Genomic DNA, 16,545 nt, shown 5'->3' with positions numbered 1-16,545 from the left:
CATGCAACCATGGCTGCAGATCTTTGCACGGCGAAGAGCTGCGTTAAGCACCACTTCTGCCTCAATCTGGCGTAAATCTCTGTCGCGGTCCTTCGCGACCTCTGCCTTCCGATGCGCACCAAACCAAACTCCTCCCAGCGACCTCGAAACTCGAATCGCAGCCATCCCGATTGAACGATACCGTAACTTCTGCATTGTCGCGCATGTTGACCATGGCAAGAGCACACTGAGCGACAGGCTTCTGGAGCTGACTGGTACCATCCAACCAGGCTCCAACAAGCAAGTTCTTGACAAGCTAGACGTCGAAAGAGAACGCGGCATCACCGTCAAAGCGCAAACATGTTCCATGATCTACAACTACAAAGGGGAGGATTTCCTTCTTCATCTTGTGGATACTCCTGGCCATGTTGATTTCCGCGCAGAGGTTTCAAGAAGTTATGCCAGTTGTGGAGGGGCTCTGTTGCTGGTGGACGCCAGTCAAGGCGTTCAAGCCCAGACAGTCGCCAATTTCTATTTGGCCTTCGCCCAGGGCTTATCATTGATCCCGGTCATCAACAAAGTCGATCTGCCTCACGCCGACCCTCCGAGAGCATTGGAACAGATGCATGATGCATTTGAATTGGACCCCGATTCGGCCGTTCTAGTGTCAGCAAAGACTGGGTTAAACGTGGAGAATGTACTCCCAGCTGTGATTGAGAGAATCCCAGCGTAGGTAGCAAGCCGCTCTCTCTGTCTTGATGATTACTGACGGTACCAGCCCTGTTGGTGATCACACGAAGCCACTACGACTATTTCTAGTAGACTCCTGGTATTCGAGCTACAAGGGCGTTATTCTATTGGTGCGCATATTTGATGGCGAAGTTCGTGCAGGAGACCAGATCATTTCTTTCGCGACAGGCTTAAAATATACTGTGGGCGAAGTGGGCATCATGTATCCGGATCAAACGCCTCAAAGGGTCCTTCGGGCTGGTCAAGTCGGATACGTCTACTTCAATCCCTCGATGAGAAAGAGTAGCGAAGCCAAGATCGGAGATACGTACACAAAGGTCGGATTTCAAAACCAAGTCAAACCACTGCCGGGCTTCGAAGAACCCAAACCTATGGTCTTTGTCGCGGCATTCCCTGTGGATCAAGGCGAATTCGAACATCTTGAAGATAGCATCAACCATCTATTGCTGAACGACAGAAGTGTCACTATCCAAAAAGAGTCATCATTGGCACTTGGGGCCGGTTTTCGTCTGGGCTTCTTGGGAACACTACATTGCTCAGTCTTTGAGGACCGACTCCGACAGGAACATGGGGCAAGTATCATTATCACTCCACCCACTGTGCCATTCAAAGTGCTGTACAAGAACGGCAAAGAGGAGGTTATCACGAATCCAGCTGAGTTTCCTGACAGCGAGGAAACGCGCAGGAATGTGGCAGAGCTTCGTGAACCCTATGTTCTAGCAACTCTAACGTTCCCCGAGGAATACCTAGGAAAAGTGATGGAACTCTGTGAGGCTAACCGAGGTGAACAAAAGTCCATGGAATACTTCACGTCCTCTCAAGTCATTCTCAAATACGAAATGCCTCTGGCACACCTCGTCGACGACTTCTTTGGAAAATTGAAGTCGGCAACCAAAGGTTATGCCACCCTCGATTACGAAGAAGCTGAATGGCGTGTCAGCAACATTGTCAAACTCCAGCTCCTGGTCAACAAAGAACCTGTCGATGCCATCTCCCGCGTCATGCATCAATCACAGGTGAGGCACGTTGGGAAACAATGGGTAGAGAAATTTAAGGAACATGTCGACCGCCAAATGTTCGAGGTGATAATTCAAGCTGCAGTCGGTCGACAAATCATTGCCAGGGAAACGTTGAAACCATTCAGGAAGGATGTCACAGCAAAGCTACACGCTGCAGATAAGACGAGGAGGATGAAGTTGTTGGAAAAACAAAAGGAGGGAAGAAAGAAGCTTAAGGCTGTGGGCAACGTGGTTATTGAGCACTCTGCGTTCCAGGCATTTCTGGCGAAGTAAGGGGGCAAACAAAAGGTGAATACGTCTTGAACAAAGCTATGTACCTCTTGTCTATCTTCCCTCGTCTATGACTATAAGTCCAAGGCACTCGGATCATCCTGCTGGCCAAGAGTTCCAAAACAACAGACCACCCGTGACTCTGATTCCGGACGGAGATCGGCCGTCGCGTTGGCTGATTTGCACGGGGATAGAGACCCTCCTGAGTTGGGGGAAGATGAATGGATACACCTAGATAGACAAAAGGTCGAGACGTCCATGAGACGGTTTGTTGCACTTCTTGTCCTTCAATGTCTTGACGTGGTAAAGCTCCCTTGTGACTGTCTATCTCAGGCTTAATCATTCATTGAGGTTTGTTTAGCGGAGGGTCGTGTCCATAAGAAACGGACAATGCTCAACCACTCGAGTTGGTCCAGTCGGCCTTTCTTACCACATCATATAATTCCGCTTAACGGCATTATCACGTGCCTGGTATATCGGCGTGGCCGCGTGATTGTTTATCGTTGGCAGGAATGGAACAAGGTTTATCCGTACTGCCACGAGCAAGCGACAATGCTTGGCACTCGCCGCGCCATTTCCTCTTTCGTCAGTGTCAACATAGACAAACAACCAGCTTCCTCAATTGAAGAGTCAGGCTTTCGAATACTTCACAAGAAGCAGTCCAGGATGTCGGCTGAATCGCCAGCTCGGCCGACGCGCCGCGCTGCGCGCAAAAATGTTATAGTAGAAGAGTCGGACGACGAGTTGAGCCTCATCAAAGAGGATGACGATGAGGAGTTTACGCCCGCGCCGAAGCGAAGCCCGCGCAGGTCTACGAGAAGACAGACAACTGCCAGCGTCGATGCATCACCCAAGAAGTCGGCGCGCTCACGCAAGTTCAAGACCGGCGAGGGCATTGAACCCTCGCAGATATTCGACCCAGAAGAGGCCATGCCGGCCAGTGACCCTACCTCTCCAACAAAGACTTCATCACCACGAAAACGAAAGAGTGCCGTTCCTCGAAAAAGCCGGAGGTCCTCTGTCGTACCACCTCTACCTGAGTTATCCCCTCCCGATACCACGACCCTTGCTGCACCAGAGATCTCAGCTGGAACGCCTCTGAAAGACATCACCAGCCAGGCGTTGAACAAAAATGTGCCGCAGGAGGCCTATCAAGAGTCGCCCAAACCAATAAGAACGGCAGATCCAATGATAGAGAAACCAATGGACATCGTTATACGGGCAAGAGCACAGGCCGTTCCTATTGCAGAAGAGCCAACCGGAACCAAGTCTAGGATGGTCATTCGACAGCTAGTCATGACCAACTTCAAAAGCTATGCCGGAAGGCAAGTCGTTGGACCCTTCCATGCTTCATTCTCTGCGGTCGTGGGGCCAAACGGCTCTGGAAAATCCAACGTCATTGACTCTCTGCTCTTCGTCTTCGGCTTCAGGGCGAGTAAGATGAGACAGGGCAAAATCTCGGCGCTGATTCACAACTCTGCACACCACCAAGATCTTGATTTCTGCGAGGTTGAGGTCTATTTTCAAGAGATCATTGATCTACCCGGAGGGAAGCACGAAATAGTGCCAGACTCGGAACTTGTGGTCTCCAGGAAAGCGTTCAAGAACAACACAAGCAACTATTACTTGAACGGCAGGACGACGAATTTTACGACAGTGACGACATTGCTCAAGGACAAGGGTATCGACCTAGATCACAAACGATTCTTGATCTTACAGGGCGAGGTCGAGTCCATTGCGCAGATGAAGCCCAAGGCTGCAAACGAACACGACGATGGGCTGCTGGAGTATCTCGAGGACATCATTGGAACCTCGAAGTACAAGACACCCATTGAAGAAGCCGCTGTCGAGCTTGAAAGCCTCAATGAAATCTGCGTTGAGAAGCAGGGTCGCGTCCAGCATGTCGAGAAAGAAAAGAATAGCCTCGAAGATAAGAAAAACAAAGCTCTGACATTTATCCGCGACGAAAACGAACTGGCAGAAAAGCAGTCAGCCTTGTATCAAATCTATATCGCCGAATGTGAAGACAACAACAAAGTCACGGAAGAGGCAATACAGCAAATTCAAGAGCAGCTCAATGCCGAGTTGGAGAAGCATGCTGGTAATGAGGATGCCATTAGAGAACTCGAAAGTGCGTACCACAAAGCGGTCAAACAGTATGAACGAATCGAGAAGCAAGTCCAAGATCTGAACAAAGAATTAGCTAAACTTGACAAGGAGGGTGTCAAGTTTGATGAAAAGCGCAAATTTATTGGGGGCAAACAGAAGAAAGCAGAGAAGACCGCTACTTCCAGTCGCTTGGCTGCATCTGAAGCCCAAAGTCTTGTCGAAAGACACACGGGTGATGTCCAACGAAAAGGTGCAGAGGTTCTCGAACTTGAGAAGGAGATGGAGCAAGAAGAGAAAAAGCTAGCTGCCATCAGGGATGATCTCAAGGGGAAGACCCAAGGCTTGTCTGATCAGATTGCCGTGAAGCAAAAGTCGTTGGAGCCGTGGAATGCCAAAATCAACCAAAAACAGTCTGCTATCGCTGTTGCACAATCCGAACTCGACATCCTCCAAGAGAAAGCTAACAGCGGTCAAAAATCAATAGACCAAGCCAATGAAAGAGTTGCGAGCATTGAGGCGAACAAGACCACGAAGCTCGAAGAAATTGAGCAACGAAAATACGAAAAAGCCCGATTGGAGAAGGATATTAGGAAAATCCAAGATGCTCTACAGAAGCTCGCCGCTAGTGAGCCCGAGGTTCGATCACAGATATCGTCGGCACGGCAAAAGGCTGATGAGGCACGTGCTAGTCTCGCAACCAGCCAGAATCAAAGCAATGTGCTCAAGGGCTTGTTACGGCTCAGGGATTCAGGTCGCATCGATGGCTTCCACGGTCGCCTCGGCAATCTAGGTACGATCGATGAAAAGTTCGACGTTGCCATTTCCACAGCCTGTCCCTCATTGGAGAACATGGTTGTTGACAATGTCGAAGTCGGCCAGTTGTGTATCGAATATCTCCGGAAGAACAACTTGGGACGAGCAAACTTCATTCTTCTCGACAAACTTGCTCAGCGCGATCTGTCTCCTATAAAAACTCCCGAGAACGTACCTCGACTCTTTGACCTCATCAAGCCCAAGCATGAACGTTTTGCCCCAGCCTTCTACAGCGTCATGCAGAATACGCTTGTTGCACAAGATCTCGAACAGGCAAATCGAATTGCTTACGGTGCCAAACGATGGCGGGTCGTCACTCTTGATGGTCAATTGATCGACGTCTCCGGGACTATGAGTGGTGGTGGAACTCGTGTTGCACGTGGTGCCATGTCATCTAAGTTGTCTTCAGATACCACCAAAGAGCAGGTTCAGAAGCTTGAAAACGAAAGAGACCAACTAGAGAAGCAGTTCGAGGCTTTTCAGACGAGACAAAGGGAACTCGAGGCAAGCCTCAGAGAGAAGCAAGAAGAGATTCCGCGTCTGGAAACCGCTATTCAGAAGACGAATCTCGAAGTAGAGACCTGCACCAGGAATATTGCAGACGCACAAAGACGAATCCAAGATCTCCTCACCGAGTTGGCTAGTACTTCAGTCGACGACACTCAGATCATCCGTCTCCAAACGCGCATTGAGTCGATGAACAGGGAGCTTGAACAATTACACTCCGAGACGGCCAGTGTGGAGGCGGAGATCCAGGCTCTGCAGGACAGGATCATGGAGGTTGGTGGCATTCAGCTCCGAACTCAGAAGGCTCGAGTCGATGGCCTTAAAGAAAGAATTGACATGTTAAATGACGACATCTCCAACGCGGAAGTGGCCAAGACGAAGAACGAGAAGCTCAAGACCAAGAACGAAAAGACCAAATTGGACGCAGAGAAGGAACTTGAATCTCTATCGAAAGATCTTGAACAGCTGGAACAAGATATCGAGAAACACAAGTCTGCTGCTGCGGAGCTGCGAGGCCAGGTGGATCAAGCTGAAGAACAACAGACCAGGATGAAGGACGAACTTGGAGATTTGAAGAAGAATCTTGATGCGCAAACAGCCGAATTGAACTCGACGAGAGCTGTTGAAATCGAGATGAAAAATAAGCTTGAAGAAAACAACAAGGTCCTGGCAGACAATCAAAAGAAGAATCGTTACTGGACAGAAAAGTTGTCCAAACTAACGTTACACGATACCACCGACCTAGAAGCGATATCCCCAGATCGAGACCAGCAAAGGCTTGAGAGGCCGGCGGATGAAGAGGACATGCCGGACGCACCTCCTGAAGCAGATCCGGACGCCATGGACGTTGATGAAGAACCACATGAGGAGGAGCAAAATGCCCCTCCTACCCCGGCAAGCAGGCAGCTGCAGATATTCACTCGCGATGAGCTCCTTGACAAAAACAAAGACCATCTTGTCGCCTCAATTGCGGCTCTCGAAGAGAAGGTTTCTAATGCTTCAAGCATTGATTTGAGCGTTATCGCTGAATATCGGCGTCGATGTCAAGAAGTGGCTTCCCGAACAAGTGATCTCAAGAGTGCGGTGAAGACTAGGGATGCGGCCAAAACACGACTGACTGATCTTCGCAACCTCCGCCTTACCCAGTTCATGACAGGCTTCACCACCATCTCTTCGCATCTGAAGTCTATGTACCAGCTCATCACGCTCGGAGGCAATGCCGAGCTCGAACTGGTAGACAGTCTTGATCCATTTTCCGAAGGCATCCTGTTTTCTGTCATGCCTCCCAAGAAAAGCTGGAAGAACATTGGTAATTTGTCTGGTGGCGAAAAGACATTGAGTTCACTCGCCCTGGTATTTGCACTACATGTGTACCGGCCGACTCCGTTGTACGTGATGGACGAGATTGATGCGGCGCTGGATTTCAGAAACGTAAGTTACATACCCGGCTTGCTTACTGATGGGTGTCTCGAATGCTGACTTATAATCTCGCAGGTGTCGATCGTGGCAGGCTACATCAAAGAGCGAACCAAAAACGCACAGTTTATCGTCATCTCCTTGCGAAACAACATGTTCGAGCTCGCGGAACGCCTAGTGGGCATCTACAAGGTAAACCACATGACGAAGAGCGTCACAGTGGAAAATAGAGACTATTTGGCTATAGGAAGCCGAAGACAGGGGCAAGCCGCCCAATGAGGGTGTGACGACCAGTGGACCACCAGGACAATTTCGGTGATCAGCATGTTAATAGTAATGGGAATGAAGTGACTGACTGTGTCAAAGGGGCGCCTTGGATGGACGATTTTCATGACATTTTATTTGCTATGACTTTTGGATCTTTCACGTCTGGATGATGTGTTACTATTCTCGTTTTGCACAAGTGGGCATACCAAGAAGGAAGCTGAGCGTTCGAGTATATCAATACAATGGTACTCTGTACAGGGAGGCAGAATAGGTGAATCTTACCTTTACTGCGTGCTTGTTGTCATTCTAGCAGGAAACTAGGAAACCAAGAACTGTTCTTCTTGACCATGGCATTCCTCGTTGCGGGAGTAGACAGACATTATTGGGCATTTGACAATTCGAATGTGTTTGTTCCTCGAGACGCCTTTATTGATGTTCACTGTTATACATTCCAAACGAACCAAAGTAAACCGCAACCTTCCAGGTTCTCCCAGGTGTCATTTCATCCCATTTTGATGTCCGAATCCTCAGTCCGTAGCGCAGTCTCCGGCTCGAATGCAGTTAAGTAAAGCGTCAGACGCTCCATTCACAATTTCGTTGCATTCATTTCCCTCCACATCCTGGCGGCAGGGACCTCAAACACAAAATCCCACCAGAGGAATCTCTCCATGAGCGTTTTGAATCCGTCCCAATCCAACTGCCGATCGTCGACCAAGCCTCGCAGTTGCTGCAAATACCATGCCCGAGACTTGGTGAATGTGGCCCCGATTGTTCCCATGAAGACAACCCACATCACCAGTTCTCCGTGGCTGGTCGATTTCCACAGGGGGCGCAGACTAGGAGTCTCCAAGGCGGTACGAAGTTGACGGGAGAGGCGAGGCTTGACGCCGCTATTGTAGGGGAGAGGCAGGATCACCATCTCGCAGAAAATCAAACCCGCAAGTCTACAGATCTCGTAAAGGACTTCGAAGGCGCCCGTGTCGGTCTCTTTTGCCGGAGTCAGACTCGAGAAGCCGTGCTGGGTCTTGTTCCTCGCGTCCACGAGATCGGCTAAGGAGGGTCGACCTTCCGCGCCTCGGTGATACTGGTCTAGGGCTATGGTGATCTTACAGACTTCGAGGTACAGCCGATGTATTCTGACGTCGACGGCCGCCAGCACCGCCAACCCTGAACCCAGGACCTTTGAGAGCCCCTCCGCATGCTGATCTGGAGTCCACTTACCCTTGGCGACCAGATCCTGGGGTCCGTGGATCCAAGGGTAAAGCGGACGGCTGGTCCTCAGGGCAGCCACATAGATGTCGACACTAACCCATCGTCAACCAAATGCGAGTCCGGATGGTCTCTCGAATACTTACACCTCGATCATGTAGGCCAGAGCACTATTTTCCATTAGTGTTCGAAGGGTGCAAAACCAAACGTGGATATTTGGATTTCCCATCTCCGGTAGTGGGTGACTTTTTGAGAGACTTACTATGAACTCAGCCCCCGCAGTCCTCCTTTGCGTCGAATGAGCATATGTACGGCTTGAAGATGCGTATCGTTCAACTTGACCCTTCCAACAGGTTGGGCCTGTGCGAGCGGCGACTTTGGATGTACCTCCTCTCCGGGTGACTCGTTGACATCCCCTGACGAGGTGACGAGATTCAGGATTGCCATGACCAGCTCATCTGACGGCTCCGACATCCCACTGTTGATCAGCTGGAGCTCTTCCCGGATGAGCTTGATAGCCGTCATCTGGTGCTCCAGTCGCTTGAGGGAGAGATACTTGGCTACCCCTTCATCCTGGCAGAGGCTCAATGCCGCCCCAGCAGCGCCCATGACCTGGCAGTGGAAAAGAAATGGATATTGCACCGCGGCTTGTCTCCAGGATTTCTTCGTTACCGCTAGCTGCGTGTCCTCGGCCTGGACCATCTTTGGCCAGACAACTTCGTAGGCTGTGTTGGGGGCTAGTCAGTACAGCAGTCCTAAAAGCGCTCCTAGTTGATAACCTCAGTGCGGAGGTGTTGTGAGGTCGTACTGGCTGTGTGAATAGCATTCGCGAGTTTACTCACCATGCTCAAGAACTTCAAGCATTCGACACGGGAGTTGACTGCCCTCGTACGAAGCGAAGGGGTCCTTTTTACCCTGTCCAACAATCATGCCCAAGAAATTCTGGTCTTGGGCCCCGCCCGCGAGAGAAAAGCGCCTGTGGGAGACCGCATTGTGGTCTGGATCCCGCACGAATGAACGGCGAGATATAGCGCCGCCGCCGTGTGTTTCGATCCAGCGCGATAAAGCATTGCTGTCAGTTGTCGTTATGGGCGATACACGGTGACAACAACTGCAATCGAAGGTCTCTCCCTCATCGACTTCCCCTTCGCGGACATCTCTCTTCTTCTGTCTGGCTCTGTTGTGGGTGATGCGCGCGGCGTGCGATCGTGCGGCTGAGTTTCGCAACTCGCGGGCGCGACGAGATTCTGTGCCCGGCGCGGGCTTTACGAGGAGGAACTGGATTTCTACCATGACTTTGTGACTTGGATATGAAAGGGATCGATCGAATTGAGGAGTCTGAGGAAGTAGTTTCTATTTCATCACTCTTCCATCCCTTTACCCCTCTCCTCCCTCGAGGCCAAATGTTCAAGCCCATATATACCCTGCTGCACAACCTTGGCCCGTCCCGCTCGTTCTGGTCAGCCCTGCCGAATCCCAAACAAGGTTTTTTGGAGGGTCAAACAGCAGACGCGGGAATACAAGGCACGCTAAGACCACAATGGTGCTGGGAGGAGTAGTGCAGATTCCCTTCCTTTCTAGCCATGCGAGTATGAACGGGACGCCCTCGTCGGCGGCGGGGAAAAGGCCCGCCACCAAACCCTCCCAAGCTTCGAGCTGACAACCTTACTATTCCGTGGTCGGTAAAAGGGTTCACCTGTCTTATGTAAGGAGGGCGCAGGACATGGGGTGTCATTGGGGGAATTCGAGAAAACGGCCGAGACGGGGCCAAGAAAGCTCGCTTGGACGAAAGCCATTCAGACGAATGGGTCAATTACACCACTGGCACAACTGGCGACTCAATCTGTGTGCTTAGATAAGTGTGCATGGAACAGCCACCAGAGCTGATCGCAGAGCGGGACGCGAAAGGGGAAAAGGCGACTTGACTGGAGCCTTGGTGCCTCGTGATGATGGTGGTTTTAAGAATGAAACGGACGGCACTGTGTCTGCACCGTATATCCGACACAGATCATCTTTCAGGTTGTGCTACGAGTTCTCGGCACTCTCCAGCAAGAACAGGGAATGCATTTCCTTTTTTCTATGCATATATATATATGTATCCTTGGACATTGAACGACGCAGCAAACCACACAGGATATTTGACCTGTCTACCAACCCAACATTATCTTCTCTAGCTGAGACACACTTTACTTTACATATCTCCAAGTAATGATAATACATACCGAGTACATATGCTCGGGCTCTCTTGTACACTAGAATTCGGAATCCGGCACCCCTCCTCAACGCGCCCCAAATGATGCAGGGTCTACTACTGTCCCTACCTCCCATGCAGAACTTTGGGATCCTGCTGATTATTAATAATAATATTTGAAAAATCTGCTGCCGGATCGGGAAGTCCTAACTAGCCTAAAAGGGTAGGAGTTGGAAGGCGCCAACTCGGTAGGCGGGTACGTATGTACAAACATGATGTAGGTACGAGGAAATAAGTACCGAGGACCAAGTAACGTGCAAGGTTGGTGCTAGTACGCATGGTACGCAGTAGATGTGGATGAGGTAGGTAGGTACCTGGGGTGCCTAGGGTAAGGGTTATGTATGTACCGAGTAATGAACCGACCGAACAGATGCACTAGACACGCATTGCATATCAGAGGAGGTTTCACAAAAGACTAGTTTTCTGGGGCTGTATCCTGCTTCACTTTTTTTTTGGGTTCACTTTTCTCGCGTATAACTGGAAAGTATATAACGTTTTTTCTCGAACCGGTCCAGAAATGACGGGCGAAACAGTTATCTGACCTGGTACCCTTGCCCGCCGAACGCGTCATATACCACTCAGACGCGGCTTGTTTCCCTCTCCCTCTCTCAAATCATTTAACCGCCGGTCTCATTTGAATTCCAAGCACAATACGAGGGCCACTTTAAGAATGTATGTATCTTCGCAAAACGGATCCGGAATGGCTGGCAGTAGCTTGGTGTCTTGGAATCAGTGCGGGAAGCCTGAAAGGGGGGTCGGTCTCAAGGTATTCCGTCGACCTTCTCAACGGCCGTATGCTTCTCGTGGTCCTTCAAGTACGCGACCGGGTCCAGCTCCGCTTGCCTTGCCGCGTCCTCGATGTGAATCGCCACGGGATCTCCAAACAGCTCCTCGACTTCTTCGAGCGTCTTGTTGGCCGTTTCGGGGAAGCTGTTGAGGTGAACTGTTAGCTCATGGCGAGGAGGTTGCTGTGTGTGACTAAAGTATTCGCGACTCCAGAATGGAAGAAAGGAGAGATTCTAGGTCAAAGAAACACTTACTACAAGTAAAAGACCACGGCGAAGATGGCCGTGCAGATGACAAAGATCATAAAGTACTTCCAGCTGATGTGCTCGATGGCCATGGGCGTGACCTGGACGAGGAGGATGACAAAGGCGCTGCCCCAGGCGGTGATGAAACCCCCGAGGGCCGCGCGGACGGGCGTCGGCAGGATCTCCGGGATGTAGGTGAATGTGAAGCTGTTGAAGATGACAGAGTAGCCGACGAGGAAGAGGAACATGGCGACGACGGCCAAAATCCCGTACGTCTTGTTGAGGTTGTCGCTGTTTTCGAAGCTGGCCCAGAAGGCCGAGAGGAGGATCGACGAAGGGATGATGATGGCCAACGAGATCAGCATGACTCGCCGCCGGCCCCAGCGGTCAAAGTACCACGCGCCGGGGATGTTGGAGCAGACGCCCACGGTGCCCCAGATGCCCACGAGCACCAGGGGCAGTTTCCCCCCGACGCCGAGGCTGCCGTACACGATGACCTGGTAGTTCTGGAGCGGGATGACGCCCGTCAACTGCTGGCCCGTCACGAGGATGAAGGCGATGTACAGCCTCTTGCGGTACGACGGCCGCTTGAGGACCGTCAGCGGGTTGACCTTCTGCTCGGCCTCGAGCCGCAGCTGCGCGCGGATCTGGTTGAACTCGCCCATGAAGAAGGTGTCGTCGTCCGACGTCTGGTGCATCCGCCGCAGGATCACGAGCGCCTCCTCGTCCCGGCCCTTCATGATCAGCCACCGCGGACTCTCGGGCATCCAGATGGCTCCGATGAGCATGATCAGCGGCGGGAGGACCTGGAGCCCGAAAAATACGCGCCAGGCCGCGTCGCTCTCGATGTATGAGAATCCAAGACCCTAAAGAGACAGCAGATATTAGGAAAGGTGGGGATCATCTGATGAGGTCGGAATTTACCATCCATTCTGTAATGGCATATGCTAGGGAGATATTAATTCTGCAATTGTCCGCTGTATCAGCTTTCTGTTCTCTGCAATTTTCTTCTCAGAGATCGTCAAAAACGTACGCGTATAAGCCACCAATCCGTCCTCGAACGTGCGGTGGAGCAATCTCGGATGCTGTTAGACCACATAAGTGAGCGATTCAAGACAGTCCAAAAAAAGGATTCAATGGGGAGATCCATGAGAGAAGATGCGGTGCGAGGTGGACGAACCATACGTAGGGCAGACAGCATAGACTAGCCCTCCGGCAAATCCGCCGATGCCACGCCCGACCAACAACACGGGAAGACTCTGCGCGCCCGCCTGCATGGCATTCCCGCCCAGCGCGATCACGCTCGCCACGATGATGGTCCGGAGTCTTCCGATCTTGTTGGGCACGTAGAGCATGGCCAGCCCGCCCAGGAAGAGGCCAGCATAGTAGATGGACCCGAGAACGCCGAGGAGGGTGGCGTCGAAGCCAAAATAGGTGATGAACTGGAAACCACCAATGCCAAAGACCTTTGTCAGCTGGAGAACATTGACCGTCGCATCAAGAGAGGGAAAAAGTCCTCGAAAGAGAGGCGACGCACACGAGGGTATCCAATGACGGACGTCGTCAGGCCGGAGTCATAGCCGTAGAAGAAGGCCCCGAAGGTGAGGTAGATGATGCACAAAAGGCCATAGTCGTTCATGGTTGAAGTGGACTCTGATTTCGTAGAGACTGGAAGGACTGTGCTTGTATGCCAATATAGGCTTGTAGGTCAACCAGGAGGTTTGTTGACTCTCGAAGTTTGGGGGGAAGACATGCCATGTCTTTATGAGTTTCTTCTATTTCGCTATATAGGTGCAGTACCCGCTTTGTGATATCCCCAAAGATGCTCTCCAGAAAAGCGGAGAAGCCGGGGAAGCGTGTGTATCAATCGGTAACTGGCGAGAAGACAATGGGTAGCCGACTGGCACTATAGCGGCCCGACAGGCGAGGCTGGCCGGTATCCTAATGGGGATCTGGGCTCCCTCGGTCATGGGGGACCGGTTTGGGTCGATCATTGGTACTTGAAGCTGCAATCCCTCGGCAAGCGCCAGATCAGGAAAGAACATAGACGGCTATCTCACGACGCGTTCGAACTTGGTAGTGATCTCTCAGATGGGCTTTGATGTAAATCACTGAGGATTTATTAAGCGTGAATCGAAGAAATGCCATGCGGAGTAGACGAGCTGAGCGGGGCATGACGGGGGAAGGGCTGTGGCCTGCAGTGGGCCAATCAGGTATCAATGTACAGTTAGCGCTAAGCCGAAAAAGGACTTTGTGGAGCAGTTTATCAACATATTTCCGGTCTACACTCTTCAATGCTAAAGTCACATCAACTATCCATGGACTTGACTTCATCACCTTACTCGGTAATTCGTCAACGCATTTTTCAACTTGCTGGACTTCTACTTTCTATAGCTATGTCCATCACTTTTCCTCCTCAAGATAGGTCACCTCCAACCCCTCGAAGCGGTCGTCAGCTCTCCACTTCCTGGTCAGCTCAAAGAACGCCGGCGAGCCACCTCCATAGATGACGTTCCTCCGAGTCTTCAGGTCGTCAAAGTCGCCTTCGTTGTTGTAGTAGCCGGGGGTACAGTCCTCGAGAAACTTCCGGCGCGGTTCCGCCAGCTCGACGCAGAGCTGGACCCACGCGTTCTCGGCCTCGGCGGTGGGCTCGAGGGTGCGGACGTTCCTCTCACAGGCGCGTCGAACAACGTAGGCGAAGTGTCTCGCTTGCTCGGCGGTGGCGTGGAGGAAGTTTGGCGACACGGCCGCCTGGACGCTGTTGACGAAGAAGCAGTTGGGGAACCCGCGACTGGTCCAGCCGTGGAACGTCTGGAATCCGTCCTTCCACTTCTCGGTCGTCGTGATCCCGTCTCGCCCGTAGATCTCCATTCCGGTCCGCTGGGCCCAATCGGTCGCCAATTCAAACCCCGTCGCATAGATCAGACAGTCAATCTCATAGACGATGCCGTTCGCCATGACGCCCTCGGGCGTGATTTTGTCGATGCCTTTGCCCTTCGTGTCAACCAGCTTCACATTCGGCCGGTTGAACGTCTGGAGGTACTGGTCGTGAAAGCACGGCCTCTTGCACATCTGGTTGTACCACGGCTTGAGGGCTTCGGCCGTCTGCTTGTCCTCCACGATACTGTCGACGCGGGCGCGGATGGACTCCATTTTCCGGTAGTCGGCCAGTTGCATCTTGGCGGCGATCTGAGCCGGGTCCACGGTGGCGGATTCATTGTCGCTTTTGCGAGGCCAGAGGTTTCTCAAGATGTCCGTCCATCCGTCGGCGACCAGGTCTTCCTCGACGTAACCGCCAGCAATGACGGTGTCGAAGTTGTCCATTCGCGCTTGGTGCCATCCTTTGGGGAGCGACCTCGCCCACTCGGGGTCCGTCGGACGATTGTTTCGGACGTCGATACTGGATGGGGTGCGCTGAAAGACATAAAGCTGCTTAGCTGCTGCGCCGACGTGAGGGACAATTTGTACCGCCGTCGCGCCGGTGCCGATGATCCCAACTCGTTTATCGGCCAACTTGGATAGGTCTCCACGATTATGGCCTCCGGTATAGTCATAGTCCCAGCGGGATGAGTGGAAAAAGTGACCTTTGAAAGAGTCTATGCCTGGGACACCCGGCAACTTTGGTCGGTGGAGAGGTCCTGCTGCGGGGATGATGAACCGAGTAGAGATGATATCCGCTCGGTTCGTTTCGACGTCCCAGCGAGTCGTCGCCTCGTTCCACTGAAGCTTGAGAGTCTCGGTTTGAAAGATGGTTTTGTCGTACAAGCCGTAATGGGCTCCGATCCGGTGGGCGTGGTCGAGCAACTCGGACGCATGGGTATATTTCTCCGAGGGCACGTAGTTGGTCTCCTCGAGGAGTGGCATGTACACATACGCTTCGATGTCACACTGTGCTCCGGGGTATCGGTTCCAGTACCTGACAATGTTCAGCCAAGCTACAAGAACAGAGACTAAATGGAGAAACCATACCATGTACCGCCGAAATCACCGCCCTTCTCAATAATGCGGAAATTCGTGACGCCTTGCTCCAAGAGTCGCACCGCGCACATGAGACCGCCGAAACCTCCGCCGATGATGATCACATCTGTGTCCAGTTGGATCGGATCACGAGTGAAGCCAGGCTGCACGTACGGGTCGTCGAGGAACTTTTCGGCCGCTTTGCTCGCCGGCTGGATGATGGTGTACTGGTTGATACCGCCGTTCTGGAGTCGCTTGTCGCGCTCTTCCTGATACTTTCGTCTGAGTGCCTCAAAGTCCAATTCGACCTTCTCAGGCTCTGTCAGGCTGCGATGCTCGAGAGCGGCCGCGCTCTGCGGGTTGACGGATTGTTGGACGGCGACGGCCATAGCGGTAGAATTTGTTAGTTATATCACACTCGCAATCACAATCACCGTGAAGACTGTCACCAATGTGGCTATAAGACTTGCTATTATGTCCTTTATCTATACATACCTCAAGATTTCGGACACTTATTCCATCGATGGTACTTGGGAGATATGTCCTCGGTTTCCTATTCGGGTTGAGTCCCTCGGATCATCTACACACATGACCGTCTGTCCGGGCATGGCTTGGTCTTCACCAAGAGTGTTTAAGATTCCAAGGCAAACGCGTCGGGCAGTAGGAGAAGGCCGAGGGTGCGTTTTCTGACCGACGAGACTCGTGCGCAGCGATGGTTGAGAAGCCACCGAGCATTCGACGTGCAACCCGATCGGCAGCAGTTCCAAAGGCCAAGTCTCAAAAGGTCTGAGGAGTAACCCGTGAGTCAAAGTTCACTACAAGGCGCAGAGTCGACTTCCTCCAAGTTGCACGCTAGAGGACCAACATCTCGGCACCAGTGTCACCATAGCACAGGGGCAGAGCAAGACGAGAGGGGTTTAATGCACGTCTGCTGGGAGCACAGTAAAGTAATGAGCCAATGAGTAAT

At 52.0% G+C, this 16,545-nt stretch overlaps 5 protein-coding genes across 5 annotated transcripts; 2 read left to right on the top strand and 3 right to left on the bottom strand.

Moving 5' to 3' along the window:
• Positions 1-9: 9 nt before the first annotated feature.
• On the top strand, positions 10-2,021 carry AYO21_01367 (translation factor GUF1, mitochondrial; the record flags this gene model as incomplete). Its single annotated transcript, XM_022651350.1, has 3 exons — positions 10-71; positions 139-708; positions 758-2,021. 3 exons carry the CDS (start codon positions 10-12, stop codon positions 2,019-2,021), a joined length of 1,896 nt encoding a protein of 631 aa, XP_022516323.1.
• Positions 2,022-2,684: 663 nt separating this feature from the next.
• AYO21_01366 (hypothetical protein) lies at positions 2,685-7,182 on the top strand (the record flags this gene model as incomplete). Its single annotated transcript, XM_022651349.1, has 3 exons — positions 2,685-6,878; positions 6,942-7,055; positions 7,111-7,182. 3 exons carry the CDS (start codon positions 2,685-2,687, stop codon positions 7,180-7,182), a joined length of 4,380 nt encoding a protein of 1,459 aa, XP_022516322.1.
• Positions 7,183-7,716: 534 nt separating this feature from the next.
• On the bottom strand, positions 7,717-9,632 carry AYO21_01365 (hypothetical protein; the record flags this gene model as incomplete). Its single annotated transcript, XM_022651348.1, has 4 exons — positions 7,717-8,434; positions 8,486-8,509; positions 8,602-9,076; positions 9,182-9,632. The coding sequence occupies 4 exons, from the start codon at positions 9,630-9,632 to the stop codon at positions 7,717-7,719; spliced, it is 1,668 nt and encodes a 555-aa protein (XP_022516321.1).
• A 1,719-nt stretch (positions 9,633-11,351) lies between these two features.
• AYO21_01364 (hypothetical protein) lies at positions 11,352-13,260 on the bottom strand (the record flags this gene model as incomplete). The annotated part of the gene is made up of 6 exons (XM_022651347.1): positions 11,352-11,520; positions 11,631-12,487; positions 12,546-12,585; positions 12,655-12,706; positions 12,802-13,096; positions 13,159-13,260. 6 exons carry the CDS (start codon positions 13,258-13,260, stop codon positions 11,352-11,354), a joined length of 1,515 nt encoding a protein of 504 aa, XP_022516320.1.
• A 764-nt stretch (positions 13,261-14,024) lies between these two features.
• On the bottom strand, positions 14,025-15,967 carry AYO21_01363 (hypothetical protein; the record flags this gene model as incomplete). Its single annotated transcript, XM_022651346.1, has 2 exons — positions 14,025-15,537; positions 15,591-15,967. The coding sequence occupies 2 exons, from the start codon at positions 15,965-15,967 to the stop codon at positions 14,025-14,027; spliced, it is 1,890 nt and encodes a 629-aa protein (XP_022516319.1).
• Between the last annotated feature and the right edge of the window lie 578 nt (positions 15,968-16,545).

The sequence above is a fragment of the Fonsecaea monophora genome, assembly GCF_001642475.1.
Source record: "Fonsecaea monophora strain CBS 269.37 chromosome Unknown Scaff5, whole genome shotgun sequence".
Classification (NCBI taxonomy): domain Eukaryota; kingdom Fungi; phylum Ascomycota; class Eurotiomycetes; order Chaetothyriales; family Herpotrichiellaceae; genus Fonsecaea; species Fonsecaea monophora.
This window is presented reverse-complemented; position numbering and strand designations above follow the sequence as displayed.